This window comes from Budorcas taxicolor, chromosome X, assembly GCF_023091745.1.
Source record: "Budorcas taxicolor isolate Tak-1 chromosome X, Takin1.1, whole genome shotgun sequence".
NCBI lineage: Eukaryota > Metazoa > Chordata > Mammalia > Artiodactyla > Bovidae > Budorcas > Budorcas taxicolor.
The window spans coordinates 10,363,532-10,385,375 of NC_068935.1; the positions used below are offsets into that span (position 1 = coordinate 10,363,532).

The 21,844-nt window shown below is 46.2% G+C and overlaps 1 protein-coding gene across 1 annotated transcript in view; it reads right to left on the reverse strand.

Moving 5' to 3' along the window:
• Window positions 1-7,217: 7,217 nt before the first annotated feature.
• DRP2 (dystrophin related protein 2) overlaps window positions 7,218-21,844 on the reverse strand; it is a 42,354-nt gene continuing 27,727 nt past the window's right edge. Inside the window, exons 11-23 of the mRNA XM_052663108.1 lie at window positions 20,772-20,846; window positions 19,647-19,848; window positions 19,338-19,423; window positions 17,532-17,689; window positions 16,849-17,015; window positions 14,564-14,675; window positions 12,921-13,057; window positions 12,365-12,430; window positions 12,037-12,102; window positions 11,067-11,210; window positions 8,866-9,103; window positions 7,642-7,762; window positions 7,218-7,342 (exon numbers count right to left, since the gene is read on the reverse strand). Of these exons, the coding sequence (XP_052519068.1) occupies window positions 7,218-7,342; window positions 7,642-7,762; window positions 8,866-9,103; window positions 11,067-11,210; window positions 12,037-12,102; window positions 12,365-12,430; window positions 12,921-13,057; window positions 14,564-14,675; window positions 16,849-17,015; window positions 17,532-17,689; window positions 19,338-19,423; window positions 19,647-19,848; window positions 20,772-20,846 (1,697 nt within the window). The remainder of the gene's footprint in view (window positions 7,343-7,641; window positions 7,763-8,865; window positions 9,104-11,066; window positions 11,211-12,036; window positions 12,103-12,364; window positions 12,431-12,920; window positions 13,058-14,563; window positions 14,676-16,848; window positions 17,016-17,531; window positions 17,690-19,337; window positions 19,424-19,646; window positions 19,849-20,771; window positions 20,847-21,844) is intronic.

Consider the following 21,844-nt stretch of genomic DNA (forward strand, 5'->3'; position numbering starts at 1 on the left):
CATCACTGGGCTTTTGAGAGAACATACAGAGAAGTGATAAAAATGGCAGCTCCAATATTTGCACTGAATTATGTTGTAGTCGAAGGAACACAAGGTTAGAATCCTGGCTCTGCTACCTAACTTGGGCAAGTCCCTACACCTCTTAGAACTTCTGTGTCCTTATGTGGAAATTAAGGGTGATAATGCTTATCACCAAAAGGCAGCTGAAGGTTTTCTGCAAGTAGCCCAGCTTGACCCAGGTCTGGTCTTAGTTGGTGAAGTTGGTGCCACTCTAGGAGATGAGCCCCCAAGCTTTCTCTGCCACTTTTAGTGCTCCCATTCCAAGCTGGAAGTAGTGAGCCAGGGGCAGAGAAGGGGAAGTTAATATGTATGGGCTGGGCCTGTGCAGAAGGGATGAAGACAAGGAATGCTTGGGGGAAAATGCCGGGGAAAAGTGGGACTAAAGGGAAGGAGAAAATGAAGCCAAGCTTAGGAGAGAAGCTAGAGGACAGTTTGAAAACCAAGATGATTTTTTTTTCAGAAACCCAATTTAAAAGATGAAAGAATAGGGAAAAGGAATTGTCATAGGCAGATGGTGGGGGAAGAGGCAGGATTCGAAAAGAAGGTAGGCGTTTCCAGGTGAAAGATGGCAGAGGACTAGGGAAGAAATGTAAACAGTGCCCTGGGGACATGGCTGGAGAGACTGCGGCCAGAAAGCTGGCACATATGCCACATGTGGGGCCATCATGTGGGAGCAGGAGAGCCTTAGTCCGGCCTCTGTCCGATACTGCACCCCAAGAGCAGCCAGAGCTCTGGTGAGAGGCCATGGGGAAGAGAAGACAACAGGCAGGAGCAAATTCATGCATCTGTGGCGCCCTTATGCTCCCTCCACCACCACATCTCCTCACCCTGGGGAACTGCCTCACCACTGTCCAATCCCCCCTCAGGCGGCAGCAATAAGCTGCCCTGACTCCCTCCTCACCCCAGCACACACACGTGATACATCATGAAGTTTTCCTTCTCTACAGCCCAGTGATTCTGACTTTGACATGTTACAGAACTGCGCTGTCCAATATGGTATCCACTAGCCACATGCAGCTTTTGAGCACTTGACCTACGGCTAGGCAAAATTGAGGTGTGTCTTTCCACATAGGCAAGGCTCAACTGCAGGAAGCCCTAGGCCTTGGCGGAATGCTCCATGAGCCTCCTGAAACCTGGAAAGATAGGCAATCTCATGGGGATTCAGGACACTCAGCTTCCTGTTTGGAGGGAGGCTGTCATGGGGCAGTTTCTCATCTGCCTCCCTCGTCCTGGTGAGGCATGGGGTTTTTTTGCCTGCCTCCCTTCTCCCCTGTCCTTGCCCCAGAGGGTTCTGCTGCAAGCCGTAGAGCTGCTTAGCGGAGGTGTGGAGCTGCCACTCAGGAACACAGTGCGCCGCCACTCCTATTGCATGCCATCTGGCCCCTTTTGTTTCAGTATCATCCTGTGCAACAGGGACACATGGAACAGTTCCCATTGCTGGCCTTGCTTTTACTGTCTCTTCAGTAATAAAGTGCCTGGCTCTATGTGGGTTTCTAGTTTTTTACCAGCTGAATTTGTACCCTGCTTGACAATTTCTGAAAGTGTAAGTGAAAGTCGCTCAGTCGTGTCTGACTCTTTGCCACCCCATGGAGTGTAACCCACCAGGCTCCTCTGCCCATAGGGATTCAGGCAAGAATACTGGAGTGGGTTGTCATGCCCATCTTCAGAGGATCTTTCCAACCCACAGATCATAGCCAGGTCGCCCACATTGCAGGCAGATTCTTTACCTTCTGAGCCACCAGAGAAGCCCAAGAATACTGGAAGGGGGTAGCCATTCCCTTCTCCAGGGGATCTTCCTGATCCAGTAATCAAACTGGGGTCTCCTATATTGCAGGCAGATTATTTACCAGCTGAGCTACCAGGGAAGCCCCTGACAATTTCTAAGGCTTATTTAAAAAAAAAAAAAACACCAATACAGTATACTAACGCATATATATGGAATTTAGAAAGATGGTAACGATAACCCTGTATGTGAGACAGCGAAAGAGACACGGATGTATAGAACAGTCTTTTGGACTCTGGGAGAGGGAGAGGGTGGGATGATTTGGGAGAATGGCATTGAAACATCTATAATATCATCTATGAAATGAATCGCCAGTCCAGGTTTGATGCATGATACTGGATGCTTGGGGCTGGTGCACTGAGACGACCCAGAGGGATGGTACAGGGAGGGAGGAGGGAGGGGGGTTCAGGATGGGGAACACGTGTATACCTGTGGCAGATTCATGTTGATGTATGGCAAAACCAATACAATATTGTAAAGTATTTAACCTCCAATTTAAATAAATTTATATTGAAAAAAAACAATATAAAATATGTTAGTAATGGTTTTATACTGATTACATGATAAAATGAAAATATTTTGGATATATTGGGCTATTATTAGAATTAATTTCATTTGGGTTTGTTGGGCCTTTTTTTATTATGGCCGCTAGAAAATTTTAAGCTGCATATGTGACTCACACCATATTTTATGTCAACTTCATTGACAATGAAGTCATAGACTGGTGAGAAAGAAGATTGGTGGTGGGGAAGAGGGACTGATGGGGATTTATTTTACCAGAAAGATGTATTAAAAAAAACTTACCACCAATTCACAGAGACATTTAACACAGACATCCCCTCAAAATATATAACCATAATCTCAGAATAAAGGATACATTTTTCCTGTATCAGGATACATTTAAAAATTGAATATATGTAACTTTATGGAAACTCCCTGCATTGTCCATATTTTTCTCTTACTGCTTTAGGGTGGTGAAAAAGCCCTCAGACTGATGAGGACGGTGTTGAAGAACCATTGCTATAGAGAGCTAATTCCCTGAGTAAATAACTAGCTAATTTTTATGGGGCCTTTAGAGGTGACCACTGCAGGTAACAGTGGTGGATGAGGCTCATGGGGTGTGCCTTTTTTGTCCTGTAGGTGTTGGACTCTTCTGGTGTGTTTTGCAGTGTTCTTGTGGGCTTGTGGCCCCACCCTCTCCTCCCACACGCAAATGAGGGAACAACAGAGAGTGTCAGAGTCAAAGAGCGTAACCAGAGGAACCAAAGTCAACAAATACGAATTTATTCTTTCAAAGCAGAATTTAAGGGAAAGGGGGGAAAGCACCACGGTGAGTGGCAAAGTTAATCAATTTGTTCCCAGCCCTGTCCTTTCATTCCAAAATTTTCTAGACTAGTATGCCACGCTTTCTGCTTCCCTGAATACCACCCTTGTGGCCACCAGCTCTTGTAGCCAGCGAGCAGCATCACAGGCTTCAATCTGGCCTCAAGACTGCCCTAGGGACACCAAAGACATTGAGCAGGTGCCCCTTCAAATGTGGCAGCTGTGGGAGGAGATGAAGCCTAGGAGCTTAGCCTTGGCCTTGAACCTTTTGCTCTCCCACAGTCACTGGTGTTTAAAGAACAACAAGGAGCTGATGTATTCCTTTGTTCTCAGAGTCAGCTTTTGGCAGGAAGGCCCAGAGATAGAACTGCCCAGCTGAGTAAGTCTCCACAGCCCTAGGGCAAGCCTCCACCTTTCTCCTCCAGAACTATTTGTCTTAGGACAGTTACATTCTTAGTTATCTGTCACTTACATCAACAGAACTTTGATGAGAGTCTTGGCTTGAAATGTTCTCAGAGGCCATGATTCTGTCATTGAGAATGCCTGTTCAAGGAATGTTCTAGCCTGAAGTTGAATATGGAGCCCAGATCCCAAACACACACCGCAAGCATCATGGGTATTCCTTAAAATTTATCCGGAAGGAAATCATCACCCAGGATTGGCCTCGGTTTGACCTCAGGGTTTCTCATTACCATGGCCTGCCAGCCCAGCCCCTAAAGTACGACAAACTCAAGCAAGTTTCTCTACAAGGAACTATCTCCAAACTTTGGGCCTTGAAGGAAATGGGCATTTGAGGGCCTTGGTTTCAGCCTGTCCATCCTGGAGGGAAGGGTGCATATCCTGGGTTGGACCCTCTCTAGGGAACCATGCAACAAACAGCCGGATGTCCTCCAACCAGTCAGCCTTCCTTAATAATTTCCCAGTCAACCTGACTCCACTCTGCTCTCACTGGAAGCAGAGGCACCCTCCTAATGGCTTTTTGGCCTCTGTCAGATTCTGGCAAGAATATATCACCTATCGATCCTAACTGTTCCCCATACTATATGACCACAACCCCAGCAAACACTCACTTTCCTTACCACTGATGCTAATCCCACAAGTCAGAGGTTTTCATTAGGCCGCCTACCCAGCAACCCCCCTCACCACCCTTCCAGCGCAGGGCCATAAACTACGCAGCACCACACACTCTACCTCTAGGAGACAAGCCACACAGCAGACGGCCTAACACACAACACATCTCAGGAAATCTCACCTTCATCTGAATTCACAGTGCCCAAAGATCTGTTAACTTCACTGTGGGCAAACTGTGCTGCAGTGACTATCACTGGACCCTTGAGCCATATGCTCACCTCAGGCATCAAGGTAAACACAGGACCACAAAGTGTCAGTGACCCTATTACTGAGAATTCAACCCTTGACCTGCTGCTTCAGTCCGCCTATAACACAAACCCTACATAACGAGATCTACATCTTCTCTACCGTGACCCACTGCAGTTGTCATGGGCCCTCAAGAGCCCAAGATCTCTCAGGCGGAGTAGAGATTATGGAAAAAGAGTTTGCAAAACTTTCCTGGTAAGATTGTTTCATAACATGTGCTTTCTTCAGGCTTAGGCAGGCATATGCCTCAAAGATCCTGAGCTCTCAGTCCTATAGAAAATTTCTCCTATCCCTAATGTGCTCAGTTGCTCAGTCATCTGACTGTTTGAGCTACACACCCCATGGACTGTAGCCCACCAGGCTTCTCTGTCCATGGAATTCTCCAGGAAAGAATACTGGAGTGGGTTGCCATTCCCTTCTCCAGGGTATTTTCCCAACCCAGGGATCGAACCTGGGTCTCCTGTATTGCAGGTGGATTCTTTACTGTCTAAGCCACCAGGGAAGCCCCTACCTATATTCTAGGCTCCTACAAATACAGGTCCCTTGCCAAGCTTGCTAACCGATGTCCAGGCTCTTTGTTTGATGCCTACCTGCCACCTGCTCACCGTATATTACCAGTTCTCCTGCCCTGAGACCTCATGAGCAGTAAGGCAATTGTCATGAAAAAGTCTGACACCCTGAACCTGTGGCTAGTGCCCCTTGGTGATTCTAGAAGGAGGCAATCCTAGGTTTCTGGACCAAAGCCACTGCCTTCCATGCCCTGCAGTAGATAAATCTAGTTTCCCAGCAGTTCTACCCACTGGCTACTGCTTGATTATAAGAGAGCACGCCAACCATCTCACACCCTTCTAACCTTTGTGGCAATTTCTACTTTCTTTAAAGCCCTGAGTCAGACTTAGAAATTGGAAGGGGCAAGAAGATGTACTCTGTGTCTTAGCCTGGCTATTTGTTCCTCCCTTTATGCACAGGATGGGTAGAGCTTGGATTTTCTTTTTTTTGGCCCTTGAACCATTATTCAGAGAAGCCCAGAAAAATTCACCCCAGGACCAGGTCTTCAGGGAACAAGATTTGGAATGAATGAAGAGAACAGAGTGACTCTTCCTGTTACATTCCTCTGTGGCCACAGGCTTTCTGTTGCTTTGGTCTTGAGGATGGCTCACCTCAAATATGAATGGAGAGACATCCTAAATGAGCAGCTAGGAGGCATCTTATCTGTCCATCCAGAGGCTGGGACTAACAAAGAGCAAAGCAGAACATTAATACTTCAAGAGGTATTAGAATTTAATGTGTGAGTGAGGCTGGGGTAGTACTGATGTACAGTCAATATGAAGGATAGCTAAGTATCTATATAAACTTAGGCAAATCAAGTCAGTTGCAGGATTCTAAGTTATAAAGTTCCTTTTGACAGAAATCTGCCTAAATGAGACCTGACTCTGTTCAAAGTTCCCAAGCCTGCTCCCCCGAAGCTCCCCCCTCCCACTATCTACTCTGAATAGTTTCTGGATAAAGGGATCATGGTATGTGTTGCCTAGGAAGAGTTAGATAAATCCAGAAATCTGCCTAACAAATTTGAGGACTGGGTTCATTTTCCAGAGTTAGAAAGAAAGGTTTTATGCAAAGGAAGGCCCTGCTGTTGTCTGTGCAGAAAGTAGCCAACTTGCTGATCTGAAGCCCGTGGATCCTAGGAAAGGGCTGCTATTCAGGGTGGACTGCTGCATGTGCCTTCTGCTTAGCTGAGGGATATCAGCCACCTCACCTGATTCAACTTAAGAGAAAGAAGGGTCACAGCCGTCAAGGGTGTGGGACAGTCACACTCCTCTGGTCTAGAGGGTGGCTTTCCTTTCCTCACCCAAGGAGAAGGCCCCCTTGCTGAGAAGCTGCCAGCCGCCCCCCGGGGCTGTGAGGGCTGACTCAGAAGAGTTGGTCTCTCAGGATGCTGAGCCTTTCAGGAACGAGGAGGATCCGGGGAAAATATCTAAGCCCTTACATATTTCTTTACTGTTTCCCAAAGTAAGGTGAAAATAGGAACCTGAATGAACTGTTCCCCCTTGAGAAAGGTCTGCCAGGGACTGAGGCAGAAGAAACTGAAGATATTCACAGGGGAAACAACATCTAGGTAGCATCAGGAGGACCAGAGCTATACCCTTGAGCTGAAGTTACATGACATACATTGCCCAGATTTTTCTGGGGTACTTTGGGGGGGGTGGGAGTGTCTTCAGACTACCCCTTCACCTCCCTTGTGTTGGGTCAGAGAGTAGGGCTAAGTTCTGTGTATTCATAATGCTGGAGCCTTGGGGTCATTAGGTGCCCTCCATCTCCATCATTCCATAGAGAATGGAAAGGGACCAATGGGCACTGCTTCACAAGGCAACCCATCTGAATGGCTTCCAAGTGCCATCAGCCTGGGCTGCAACAGAAGCGTACTGAAGGGACTGACCTCAAACTTGAAGTAAAGGGCACATTTCTAGAATCAGAGGAATGATGCCTCTCCCTCCTCCAGCCCCCCTACCCCCGCCTCGCATACCACCAAATCTCTGCTGCTGCCCGGAGCACAAATTACTCCAGCTGAGGAGAGTGGGGCCACTGGGGACTGGGAAGATTGGGTGAAGTCTGAGGAAAGCCTTTGGCCAGACCAGGAGAGGACCATGGACTATAGGATGGGGCTCTGGTTCCCTCAAGAGGCCAGCAGTGTGTTGGCAGTCACATCAGAACTTCGTACACTGGGGAAGGCATGGCGGAGCTTCTCCATGATGTCCTCCAAGCAGAGGCTGACATCTTGGCTCTTCAATCCCACATCATCTGAATTGGAAAGAAGACAACTAGAGATCCCCTTATGAGGTCGAGGGGCCGAAGTAGGATGCTGCCTGCTGAAAGATCAACCTGTAGCATGTGTATCTTCCCAGCACGATGCCTAGGTACGCATGAGGTGATCAATATACATTTGTAGAATAAAGAAATGAACGAATCATCAATAATCCAATCATCCCTGACCCTAAGCTCAAAGACACGAGAAGAAACCAGTCCCAGCCCTAGCAGAACCTTGGGCAGGAGACCTGAGGCAAGACAAAGCCATGGAGGAAGGGGTTGTGAGAACTCACCTGCAGCTTCAGTGTCTGGAGTAGTCTGTCCTTTCTCTTGGGGGTGACTGCCTTCTGACTGCTGTGGAGAGGAAGCCAGAGACGAGCCTGCAGAGCCATTGCCATTGGATTCGATAGGTGGCTGGCAAGAGGTAAGGCAGAACTTAAGTGACTTTGCCTTCCTGACCTTACTTTGACAGACTCTTGAGCTTAGAAAGGTCCTTAGAGACCTCATGCCCATCTCTTTACCCTAGGACTTGAAGAAACATTTGATGGTGCCCCAGTCAGTGGCTTCTCCTTTCAGGAAACTTCTTAGAATATTTAATTACTAAACATCTTCTTCCTTCAACACCAGGTATCAAAGGCTTCCAGTTCTTATAAGGATGGCATTGCCCCCAGAAGATCTCTTGCTTGTCATTTCAGCTATAATTAAACTATTTAGAACCCAATTCTGTCTGGAAATATAGAGTTGCACCCCTGATCCTTAGGTCATGACATAATATCATTTGTTAAGACCTCCAGAAATTGATCCAGAGGTCATCCCTTGGAAGATCTGGTGTGGTATTCCCTGGTATGGATAATGACAACAATAGGTAACACTTATGAAGTGTTTACTAATATTTCTGGCATCATGCTAAATTCAATAAATGTATTATCTCATTAGATTTTTACCACAATTCCATGAAATTGGTATATTTTCATCCCTGTCTTACAGATGAGGAAACGGGCTTAGTGAGGCTAAGGAAGTTGCCTAACAATCCAGGGCCACTAATTGGCAGAACCATATTCAATTCTAGGGCTGTTGAACTCCCGAACCACACTACATTCTATACACTCCCTCTCAAAGAGGAAAGGGATAAAAAGTAACAAGTGATCTGTCCACAGCTAAAATCTTTCTTTCGCCAAGCATGCCCAAATTCGCTTCTTTCCAGCAAACATCAAAGCAGCAAAATCAACCTTTTGGATGGTTCTTTAAACTTGTTCTTTCAATACCAGACTCAAATGGGGGTTGGGGACATGAGCCCCCAAAAGCCCTCCCTCTGCCCGAGGCCCCATGGTGACTTGAGAGTAACACAGAAGGATGGAGTGGAAGCTCAGTGCAAGAAAACTGGCTGAGTGTTGTGATATAGTGGCTCCTTCATTACCCCATCTTTTCTGATTGCCAGCTCAGCGCTCTTTAGAAAGTCTTTCCAGCCCTCCCGTGCCCAGAGGCTGCTCTGGTTCTTCCCCTGGCCCCAGACCCACCTGTAGGAGCAGCTCCCTTAGGCGCTGCAGCTGGGACTCCAGTTGCTTGTTGTGGTCTTCAAGAATCTGCATGCGCGTCTCCAGGCGGCTCTTGTGCTGCCGAAGGATCCGGGCCTCAGCCAGCAGCTCCTCATTGCAGTGGCCCTGCGCCACCTCGGCAGAGCCCTCAGTCAGGGCGGGTACCTCAGTGGCCTCCTCATGCTGCCACTTCAGGCGCCTCAGCTCTCCCTGGAGAATCCTGTCAAGGATGGAGAAGCCGAGGCTGAACGTCCTCATGGGGTATTGACTGTCCAGGGCCCAGCGTCCGCTCAGAGCCAGGTGTGAACAGTCCCTTTGCATTCCCGTTCCCGGCCCACTCCAGCTGCGCTCCTGCCTGAATGGCCATACCCATTTCCTCTCCAGCATATGTGTCATTCACTCTGCTGTTCCTAGGCTGCTTTGGGGATTAATTCTGACCTTAAAGCCAGGCAGAAACACATTCTGCAAAAAAATGAGGCATGAGAGCCGCTGACTCACCTACTCCACTTTTAGATTTTTAGATTACAGGGGAAGACATGACATAAACAAAAGATCACCCATCTTTCCTCTTCTCTCTGCCACCCTCCTCTTTGGCCCACTTTAAACACCCACGTTGGGTCATCAAGGAAACAGATTCCAAAGAGATGGTCTCCTTTGGGGGATATTACTTTTTTTTTTTTTTTTAACAATAGAATCACTCTCTCTCCGGTGCTTCCCAGGGCCTCCCCACCACTGCTCTAGCACAGCACTTCTCAAAATATCCATAAGGAAAAACCAGGGGGATTTTTCAATCCATTGAGGATCAGCGTTTGGTCTGAATGCATATGGCTAGTACATTGGTCATGCCACACAGCACTTGCCACACAAAGTTCAACAATACTCAAACTGGTCTACATCCTATTCAATGGAGACAAGTCCACTCATTATATGCTTGGATATCATGGCAATGTCAAATTGCTATGAAAGTTTCTAAAAGCTTACTCTGTATTTATGTATTTATCTTGTCTTGAACCAGTAAAAGATACTTTGCGAACAGGCACTGTTCTAAGGACTAGCAACTCCAGACACAGTCTGTTAGGCCAGCAGCATGGGCAACTTCTAGGTTAGAAGAGCAGGAACTGAGGCCTCACCCCAGACCTGCAAATCAGAACCTGCATTTCACCAAGCTTCCCAAGTGGCCTGTATGCACACTGATGTTTGAGAAGCACTGTTCCAGGGGGTGCTATTTATTCTAGGACACACCCGCAAAGAGGCTTAGATGCTCTTCAGACTCCTGCTGCCCTCTGTGCTTTAGGGAGATCAATGTCATCCCCGTAATCATCTTCATCTTCGCTCTTCCAGTCCTCACATGTTCTATGCAATATTATCCTCCTCTCACCACTTTCACTAAGTGATAAGGATTTCTTTCCATTTCCAACAGCTGAAAGTTTCTTGAGGGCAGAGACAAGCGGCATCTCTTCTGTATTCTCAGTTTGCATTCTGTCTGCCAGCATCTCCTGGGTACTTGGAGATACTCAGCTTGACTTAAAATGATTCAAATAATTATTAGTAGTGTGTGTGTGTGTGTGTGTCTATTTGTTCAGTCATGTCTGACTCTTTGTGACCCATGGACTGTAGCCCACCAGGCTTCTCTGTCCATGGGATTCTCCAGGCAAGAATACTGGAGTGGGGTGCCATGCCCTCCTCCAGGGGATCTTCCCGACCCACGGATTGAATGCATATCTCCCATGTTGCAGGTGGATTATTTACCATCTGAGCCACCAGAGAAGCCCAAGAATACTGGAGTGGGTATTCTAACCCTTCTCCAGAGGATCTTCCTGATCCAGGAATTGAACCAGGGTCTCCTGCATTGCAGGCGAATTCTTTATCAGCTGAGCTACAACAGGGAAGACCAATTATTAGTATAGCTAGCTTTTATTTTAGCTATTGAAAGGGCCATTTTAGAACCCTTTCAATAAGACAGACACTGGCTAACACATTATATGCCTGATCATTCTATCTTCACAAATAACTCTCAGACATAGGTACTATTATCACCATCCCCATTTTACAGATGAGGAAATGGAAGATCACAGAATATAAGTCACTTGTTCGAGTCCACAGAGTTAGGATGTGGAAGTCCAGGACTTGAGTTAAGCTGTGACTGTAGAACCCACACAGATCTCTGCCATTGTCACACCCACCGGTTCTCATCCTCTAGGTGGGCTAGGATCTTCTCAAGCTCCCCTTTGCTCCCCGTGGCCATGCTGTGCAGAGCCTGCTGTCTGAAGGCCGGCTCCCGGTCTGTAACAGGGCTGGAGTGCCGTAGCAGGTACTGGTCCTCATCTCTGTGTGCGTGTGGAGAGAGGAAAGAGGGCTGGGCATTGAACAGGGAAACAGCTCAGGGTGTGAGTTCTCAGCTCCCAGCTCAAGCCCCAAGACACATGTTGGGGAAGTCCCTCTCTAAGTTGCACACAGCAGGAAGAGGGATCAAAGTGTTCAAAGGTGCAAGGGTCGTGCTTGGGGGTGACAGGAGAGAGTGCTTCCAGGATGCTGGGGCATCTGGGTTCTACTTGTAGTGATCTGGGAAACAATGAGCAAGTCACTTCCCTTTCTGTGATGTTCCCCCACCCCATCCTCCTTCGCTTTCCCATCCCAGTCCCAGTCCCAGAACTGGATTTATCCATGTAACTGACAGTTCCTAGGTCCTCTGAGAAAGCTGGGAACCTCCCTAGAAATGACAGGTCTCTTCTCTGGGCTACAGCATCCAGGAATCTCTCTGGCCACACTTCAGTCAAGCCCCTGATATCTCCCCAGGGTTGATGTGACCCAAGATGGGGCATTAGCATTTTGAGCATAAGATACGGCTTATTCGTGAAACTTTAGATGAGGGCATATTCTTCTTCCCTTAGAGTTGGGTATAGAAGGATGGGATCTTACAACAGAAAGGGACCTTGACGGATGGCAGGGAGGTAGTACATCCTTCACTGCCCATTTCATCTGATAGAGGGCACACTGTTTCCCTCATTAAACACTGTGCCCAGAAAGCAGCCTTCTTTCCTTAGGGTGTCAAGGACCCTAACCACCACATCCCTCTTCCCTTGAGGATATACCCTTCCCAAATAGTGGCCAAGGAGAGCTATTCTTGGCAAATAAGCAGCTGTGAAAACTCACATGCTGTCATCTGGGGACAGGCTGTCATTAAAGAAGGAGCAATTTTGACTTTCCATCTCAGCAAGCCTGGGAAGAAAGAGCAGGAACATAAGGGAACACAGAATATGAAGCTTGCTTTCATCTCAAGGACTCTCATCACACAAGAGGATAATCAGGGACTTTGGGGGGCTGTCCCAACTCTCCCTCCCCCCAAACATTGGGCCTTGCTGGCTGCTGCCTATCCTCACTCTGCCCATCCCCCTGGCTGTGGTGCCATTCTCTTGCCCCTACTGAAAACCCCTTCCCCCTTGGACTCCTGACAATTCTCCTCCCCCAAATGTGGTGGTACCTGCTGGCAAAATGCTCAATTCGGGAGTGTGTGTCAGCGTGTGGCAACATCGGGGAAGAAGCTGGCCTGGAGGAAAGCAGCAAAGACTCAGAAGACCAAAGAGTGCGCAGCTGGGCAGCCTGTCTCCTCACCACCACCTATCCACACCACCCCGTCACCACCACCCATCCACACACACCCTGTCACCACCACCCATCCACACACACCCCATCACCACCACCCAGCCACACCACCCCATCACCACCACCCAGCCACACACGCCCCATTACCACCACCCATCCACACACAGCCCATCACCACCACCCAGCCACACACACCCCGTCACCACCTTGGAATTAGAGAGCTGGGCAAGAGCTGATGGGAGCAAGATCCAGAGACTGGATTCAAATCTGTTTCTTGGGTCAGACTCCTGGTCAAGCCCCAGCTGAATTGTGCTGTCACTAGTTGGGTTTGTCCTGGAGCACTGCCCTAGCCCACGCAGGACTCAGCCCCTTCACAGCATACCCCTAGGCTCAGTGAGGATGCCTGCAGCCCCTGCTCAGCCTCCCGTACTCACGTCTCACTGTAGTCAGCCTCCAGCACTGATTGAACAGGCAGATAACCTCGCTGAGGGTGTTTGCTGAAATAATGCTTTGAGCGGAATTTGTTCTTTAAGGTAGTGGCAAAGTCCCTCATGTTCTCACTGGATGTGGTCTGGGGGGAGACAAGACAGGGGGACTCACACTAATGGGCTTTTCTATGGAGGTGTGGCTGCTCCACTGGAGTAGGGAACGTGACTGGTAATCAACTCTCACTTATCTTCATCACATCTCACTCTTAGAAAAAGATCTAGAAGGATATGTGCCAAACTATGAACACTGGTTGCCTCAGGGAAGTTGGGCTGGAGGGGTGGGGAACATACTGAGAAAAGGGGACTTTGTTTTATATTTTAAACACCTCTAAAAATTAGAATCTTTCATAATGATCATATATTTGTTAACTTTTAGATATCTTTTACATAAATTCTAGAGATGCAGAAGATGAGCAGGAGCTAGAGGATTATCAGTCTACCATCTCAAGCCAGTTTTCATGTATGATTTTAATAAATATTTATTTTTGCAGTGCATGGTAAGTCGCTTCAGTTGTATCTGACTCTTTGTGACCCCATGGACTGTAGCCCACCAGGCTCCTCTGTCCATGGAATTCTCCAGGCAAGAATACTGGGTTCCCATGACCTGGGTTCCCATGACCTCCCCCAGGGGATGTTCCTGACCCAAGGATTGAACCCGCATCTATTACATCTCTTGTATTGGCAGGCAGGTTAATTACCACTAGTGACACCCGGGAAGCCGAATGCTTATTTTTAGATGATAATAAAAGAAAAAATGTAAGGGCAACATCACTGCTTCCATTGGGTCACACATGTTTCTGTGCCAACAAAACATAGAGAAGAAATGACAGCTCATGGAGATGGATTATGGAGATGAGGAGAGGAGATGGAAGAGAGCAGTGGGGAGAGCTAGGGATATGCCTGGGACTTTGGTCTTATCTGTGGGAAGAGGGATAAAAGAGTTTAGGGAGCAGAGTCAGCTCAGGAAGCTAAGCCTGGAGCTGTGGGTCCTGAACACAGCAGAGAAGAAACTCTGTGGCTTGAGTTCAGGGATTCTGACCAACCTGGTCTCAGGAGGCTATGAAGGGACCAGTTTTCAATGAAAGCCAAGTCAGTTTTGGAGACCCAGGTAAAGAGCATTCCCTCCCTTTCCCACAAGAGACTGAGTAATGAATCTGAGCACAAACTTTAAACTTTGGTTTTGATTCAGAGGGATAGAAGCAATGACAAAGTAGCAAGTGAAGACCAGGGAACAAGAATGATCCAGGAAGCTAAGCAGGAAAAACTAGAGGGATCAAAGGCTAGTCACCAGGAACTGCCTTGCTCTATTTTTTTCCTAGACGTTTCTCTGCAGGAGAATAGTGAGTGCCTTTTAGATGACCAAGAATGTCCTGGGCTGATCCAACCAGTTGCAGCCCAGGTGAGGATGAAGAACAAGCTCTGCTAGAAGAACAGGCCTGGATCCCTCAAACCAGTCAATTACCAGGCCTCTATGGAGGATGCTCCCCAATGGAGAGCACAATACAGTGAGCCAATGCTGGGAAAAATGGATCAAGCACCCAGAAGCTGAGAGCTGCCGGCCCCTCCCCGCCAGCCCAGAGGCTCCATACCGGGGTGTAATACTCCATGATGGGGTAGTGAAGTTTGTTGCCCTTGCTGGCCCTGCCAGTCAGGAAGCAGGTCTGGCAGATGTCCACGTTAAACTGTTTCAGACTCCGGTACCTTGGGGAGAGGAGAGGTGGTGGGAAAGAGGATACAATGTACTCTAGTGACCTTCCCCTCCCCCAAACATCCAAATTCACACCTAAATTAGAAGAGGGTGAAGCATGGAACTATAACCTCCTGTACATGGGGCATTTAACCTCCTACACAGAGCAGTGGCAGAGTCCTCACTAGATGGCTAGTCTTACTCCAGAGACCATAAATCTCCATGAAATCACATGCTCAGAGTTACAGGAAGTTTGGGAAATAGCATTGCCTCACCATCTTTTTCAAAGGGTGGGTGGTATAAATAACAAGGTCCCACTGTATACAGAGAACTAAATTCAATATCCTGTGTTAAACCATAATGTAAAAGAATATTTAAAAAGAATGCGTATATACACATGTATACATATATGTGTATATATACATTCTGAATATATATATAATGTATCCAAGTCACTTTGCTGTACAGCAAAAATTAATACAATGTTGTAAATCAATTATACTTAATGTTGTAAATCAACTATACTTTAATTAAAAATATATAAAGAGGAGGGTGGGACAGGGGTAAAGAGCTCATTATATCAAATGGCCTTCTAAACAAGGGTGGCCTGAAAGGGTACAGTTTGACAGGTATGACCACCTTCCTTGGAGAAGGTACACTTTCATTATGAAGACAACTGATTCTATCAGCTGTGGGCATGTTGACTAAAAGTTATTCCTCAAAGTTATTATAATAACTATTATGACTGAATACAGACTAGCCATTCAGATCCAATTCCAAAGCCTTCCTGGACTGCCCAGACCTAGTAGCATGGCATGGTTAAGTACCTAGACTTAGAGCAGTCAGAGGTCTGACATCTTGTCCTAGAGCTACACCAGCCAGTGGCATAACCACCTCTGTGCCTCATTTACTTATAGAAAGCAGACTGCTTGTCAAAAGAGTATGTGCTAGAGCTTTAAAAAGGTTTTTGTTATTTAGTCAAGAAGTTGTGTCCAACTCTTTTGTGACCCCATGCACTATAGACCTCCAGGCTTCTCTGTTCGTGGGGTTTTCCAGGCAAGAATACTGGAGTGGGTTGCCATTTCCTTCTCCAGGGGATCTTCCTGACCCAGGGATCGAACCCACATCTCCTGTATTGGTAGGCATATCTTTACTGCTGAGCCTCTAGGGATAAGAACAAGCATTTTATGATGAAAGCCAAATTCAGGACAGTAGTTATCTTTGTGGGAGTAGGAGGGAAATTTCATCAAGGAAACTTCAAATATATTGTTTTGCATATTATATAAAATGTTTATAATATATAAATTAGTAGACATAAAATATATAAATATATAACATATATACAAATATATTGTAAAATCTTGTTTATTTCTTCAGCTTGGTGATGGGTGCCCACCATGGGGTACGGGAGCCAGCTCATACCAGCTCATGGGAGCCAGTTGTTAACATTTCAGGAATTTTCCAAGTTGATTGTTAACTATAGCTATTATTTAAAAATTAAATCATATAAACTCACAATTAAGCAAAGAGTGTTAAAAACTAAGGTAATAAATACTCAAGCTTATCACTTCCTGTTTCACTATTATTTATGCTCTGGAGGTTGTCTACATCTATTGTACCCTGTGGTGGAAAGACTGTAAATGGTGTACAACTGTGCATCTCTTCCTGACCTCCTGTGGGTATCCTGACTTTGGCCACCGTGGTAGTATCTATATCATGGAAATTAGCCAATGCTCTATCAGGTGTCTCTTCTGCTTTCTGGAGAGTAGGCTGTGAACCATTTGCCAGCACACCTTTTGGTACATAGGTGTTCTCATAGGTCAGGATGCTGGAGGTTTTGGGTTCTACTTAATGCTCCCTGGGAAACAAAGAACAAATTACTTCCTTTTCTGGGCTGTTGTCCCACTCCACCCCCACTTTGCTTATCTATACATTTTTCTAGGTCTGAATACTTCATAACATAACTGAAAAAATATTCCATCTTTTTTTCTTTTTCAAAAATTAAACAGAATGCAATAGAAAGAATTACAACCATATACAACAACATATATATATATATACATATATATATACAATGGATTAGTTGTAATTATATAACTACATAATGCATCGTTTTGCAATATATGATTTATATGTGACATTGCCTATTTTTCTCAGTATCACTCCAGCAGGTATTGTTTTCCCTACCTGAAGCCCTTGATGGGGCACTGCCTACAGATAGAGCACTTGGTCTGATGCTTTACTTGCTCAGCAATGGTGACCCGATGCAGAACAGCCAGCCACACCATGGACTGGGGCTCCAAGTTGACCCATTCCAGGAACTGCGAAGCTTCAATGACTGGCTTCCCAGTGCTCTAGGGAAACAAGAAGCCCAACGGCGATGTCTGAGGCCCAAAGCGTCTTGAGCCTAGAATGGCAGCCCTCGTGGGAAGAAGAGAAACAGCAAGGCCGGGTTTGCCTGTTCTTTAGAGGTGTCCACCTTCTACCCTGTCCTAGTGGACCTGATGCCCTTCCCACCGGACTCTGATCCTAAAAACCCAGAGGACCCTCTGCCCTGTTGTTCCAGCCCAACAAACTCCCTTCCATCTGAGTACTATAGAACAGGCAACTCTACTCAGTACTCTGTAATAACCTGTATGGGTAAAGAATCTGAAAAAGAATGGGTATTTGAATATGTATAACTGAATCATTTTATTGTACACTTGAAACTAACAAAATATTGTAAAGCAACTATATGCCAATAAAACTTGAAACAAATATGTGAAGCAAAGCAAAACAAGAACAGAAGCCCAGCTTTGAGTCCTCCCTCCCTTCTTCCCAATCTCTGTCTCATCGTCCCTCCTTTCCTCCCTCCCTAGCTCCATACTCACAAAACGGAAGCAGCTACGGACACTGGGCTCCACGTTGCTGCCACCAAAGGCTGCCACTTCCCCCAGCTGACGGGGCACCTGAATGGCCTCATGAAGCAGGACACCAAGATGGCGTTGGTCACACTGGCTGCCTGAGTTGGCCACTTGGCTGAAGAGGTCTGCTGGCCCCACCATAAGTCATGGCCAAGCCCACAACAGAAATGGCCAGGGAATGGTGTGAAGAGAAAGAGGAGAAAAAGAAGGAAAGGTAAGAGTGCACTGACTTAGCTAATGACTTTTGAAACTGGAATACCTAAAGGTCCCCGATCTTCTAGAAGCCCTCTAAGAACATTCTAATGCTCTCCTTCTTTGTGTCTGTCTCACTTTTTTCTCTCTGAACACAGAGAGGAGGAGGGAAGGGTGAAGAGAGAGTGAGCTGTGCATGAGAGCAGTGCCAGACACAAATACACTGCTGGGAAAACAGAGTCTCAAGAAGCAAGATCAAGGGGTTGAGGGTTCAAAGGTGCCCGAATATGAATCAAGGTTGGTCTGCCCTATCCCCTCCTGTTTGTGTAGCCCATGTAGTCTCATACAGCAGCAATCTCTCAATTATCCACACAAATGAAAAGAAACACTGTAGAGATACTCTATAAAGAGGACATAAGTCAACCCATTTGGTCATCTAAGAATTCACTCTAAATGACTGTGGAACAGCCTATGGGACTTATATTTGAACATTGCCCTTGTGGGAACTCCCCTATTCCAACCCAATTTTAAAAAACCTCCTCCAGAGTTTCTTGTCTCTCTGCTTCATGCCTCACCTAAGGCCCAGAAAACAAACAAAACTAGAAGACAGAGACGGCCTGGAGTTTAGTTCTTGACCCATTACTAACTAGCTTGGGAAACACTGGGTAGGTCATGAATCTCTCTATGCTGAAGTTTCCTTACTTATAGATGAAGCCTACATCATCACTGTCCATCCCATCTGGAAGGAATGTTGGGAGAAATAAATTACATCATAGCTATAAATGTACTTTGGAAAGTCTTCTTCCCTGTAAAGCTTTCCTAGATTGTTGTCCTCACTCTTCTGTGATCTCATATAGCACATATCCTTTCCCATTCGGGTTATTCTAATCAGCACTCTAAGAAATGCTTTCTCTGTACTTCTGTCTCCTCACCTGGACTATAAACCACTTGAGACAGGGACCACATCTAACTGGGTCTTGTACTCACCACATTTAACACAGTAGTCAGTGAACAGTAAATACCTGACAACTAATGATGCTGCTGCAGAAAAATGCAAAATGCTGTACAAATGATGGAGGATGGAAGGGAAAACAAAGATATTGTACACCAGAGAGGTTTAAACTTGCAGAATTACATGCTGTCCACCCCCCAGATAATGGGGTTATTGCATACTGCCCATGTTATCCCATGGAAAGTCTCCAGCAGAACATGTGACATAGTTTGAGCATCAGATTGGGAGAGGGCTAAGCCTGATGGTCCATCGGGAAGTAGAACTAGAAAGTCCAGGACCTGGGTATCCCAGGATCCCAACTCAGATCCCCATCAAGTAATTACACTAGATCAGAAGGAAGCAAGGTCCTTGGAGGGACAGTGGGGATGACAACAGGCCTTAGACCCATCTTGGCCTTTGGCTGTTGTAGATTCTTTCCAATAGCCTGTACCAGGAAGCATTACAATGTAGTCTGAGTAGCCCTGTGCTGAGTCATAAGCCTGGACCTCTGCTTATCTTGCACCTTTCTCTCTCCCACCACAGCCCTCCCTCCACCCAACTCCTCTTCCGGACTTTGGAGTTGTACTCACACTGCAGTTTTTCCTTCACTTCCGTGCCACACAGGCAGGCAATGCCAGTCTTAAAGGATAATGCCCGCATCTTTCCACTGCGACCGCTAGGTTTAAAAGAAGAGATTGAGAACTTGAATATCTGCAAAGGGTTAACATCTTGGTGGTCATTTCCCTCATGGGCTGGATCCCAGCAGGGCTTGGTGCCACCCATACCCCAAGCTGAGCCGAGTCCAGATCCACCAGGGGAGCAAACCCATCCCACTGTGTCCACTCCAGATATCCCACTGGAACTTCATCCTGGAGGCTGCCAGGGCAGCAAGGCCTTACCTATCAAAAACATTGAGGAGCCAGTTGAGACTCATGTCCACACAGAGCGGCACATTGACCAGGATGCCTCTTTCCTCCTCCAGCCGTTCATATAAGGCAGTCAGGCAGTGAATGACCTCCACCACATCCATCACATGCTCACTGGCCTGCAGATCATGCTCATTGAAGATCTCCAGGGCTGTGGTTAAAGTTACGAGGTCCACTGGGGAGAAAAGGAGAGAAAGAGAAAGTAAAGCCCAAAGTAGAAGCCCAGGGACTAGACGGGGAGATACAGACACCAGCATCACCAAATCTGACTCTATCTCCAGACTAGCCATTTGTAGTACGAAATAAGCTTGCCCTTTACCAAGACACACAACCCAAGTAGGGAGAAAGCATTAGAAGACCCCCTAAAGTAACTCCAAATGTTTCTATACGCAAATGATCCTTGACATCAGTTTCAAGAAGATGGTGGGATTTGGGTAAACTCCCAGGGATCAAATACCATACCATTTTTTCAGTTTCTCTGTCCTTACATGCATTTCAACTGCAAATAGGTGGGTCCATGGACCTTGTTCTAAAAACCTAGACACTGGTTATGAAGGCTCATGTATGGCTGTGTGAATGTGACATACCTTAGGAGGATTTTTTAATTGCCCCAAATGCTGGTATCAGCCTAGCCAGATACACTTGGTCCAGGAAGACTGGATGGACAGTGTCTCGGAGAGGAGACAGAAGGCGCATTATATCTGCAGCCATGTTGTCCCCTATCCATTGGCATTTGCTTCAACCGTTCTGCTGCTACATCCAATAACCCCAAGATGGTGAAAGAACACAAGCCTTCAATGGCTCCAAACCATTTGCTGGATACTTTTTGCCATAAAACACTAGATTGATTGTCTGTGTTGGGCAGGGAAGAAGGGACAAAGGAGAGGAGAGCTGTGGGTTAATTTGGAAACGAGTCTGGAGGTTGGAGAAAATAGAAGGGCCCGGGAAAGATCAGGTGTCCACAGCCAGCATATCCCTGCCTTTGGAGAGTCCCCACAAAGCTGACCAACAACCTTGGCCAAGGTGGGATGGGAGTGGGAAACAGCCAATGGATGAGGAAGGATGAAGGCCATAAGGGAAGTGTGATGGGAGACTTACAGCGCAGTGCCTTCTGGACTCGGCGTAGCTTCATGGCAGTGCGGTAAGCTGAGAACTTAATGTTGTTCAAATCAGCTGCAAAGAATGGAAAGAGATCCACTCAGATCAGGGAAATGCAAATTAAGACCACAACAATATATCATATTACACCTGTCAGATTGACAAAAAATAAAAGTCTGACAGTAGCAAGTGTCAGCAAAGATGTGGATGAATGAGAGTTGCTAGTGGAAGTGTAAACTGACACAATCATATTGGAAAACAACTTGGTACTTCCTAGTAAAACTGAACATTCATATATCCTACAACCCAGCCAGCTGTATATATATTCCAGAGCAGTGAGTTTTACATTTTTTTTACCAAGCAGCACTGTTTTTGTTAGCTCTAAAGTAGAAATGACCCAAATGTCCATTAACAGTAGGATGGATGAGGAAACTGTGGTATATACAATGGAACACTCTATGGCAGTAAAAATGAATGAACTATAGTCACGTGCATCAACATGGGTAAAACCTACGACATAATAGTGAGTCTCTTAGCAGTGAAAGATAAGGCACATGAGAATCATATTCATCATATTCATATCATAGAGAGTCACATTCATATTATAGCCTTGATAATGTCTTTCAAAGCAGATATAGCATATATCTATAAGCATAATTCCCTGATGTGATGATAAAGTCGCTCAGGGGGAGAATAAAGCTTCCTGTTGAGGGAGGTGCAGAGAGGAAAGGAAGGAAGCCACTGGAAAAAGGACAAGGACTCACTTCCACCCTCATCTGCTTGTTGGATGGGATTCCTTTGTGTTCTTTCTTTTTATTCTTATTGAGACAACACTGGTTTATAACATCATATAAGTTTCATGTACACAATATTTTATTTCCACCTATCACCATTCAGTCAATCCCCTTACCTATTTTACCTTTCCCCTACCCCTTCTTTTCGGGTAACCACTACTCTGTTTTTTGGTATCTATGTATTTGTTTGGTTTGTTCATTTATTTTCTTTTTATATTCACATATGAATGGAATAATATGGTATTTGTCTTTCTCTATCTGATTTATATCACTCAGCAT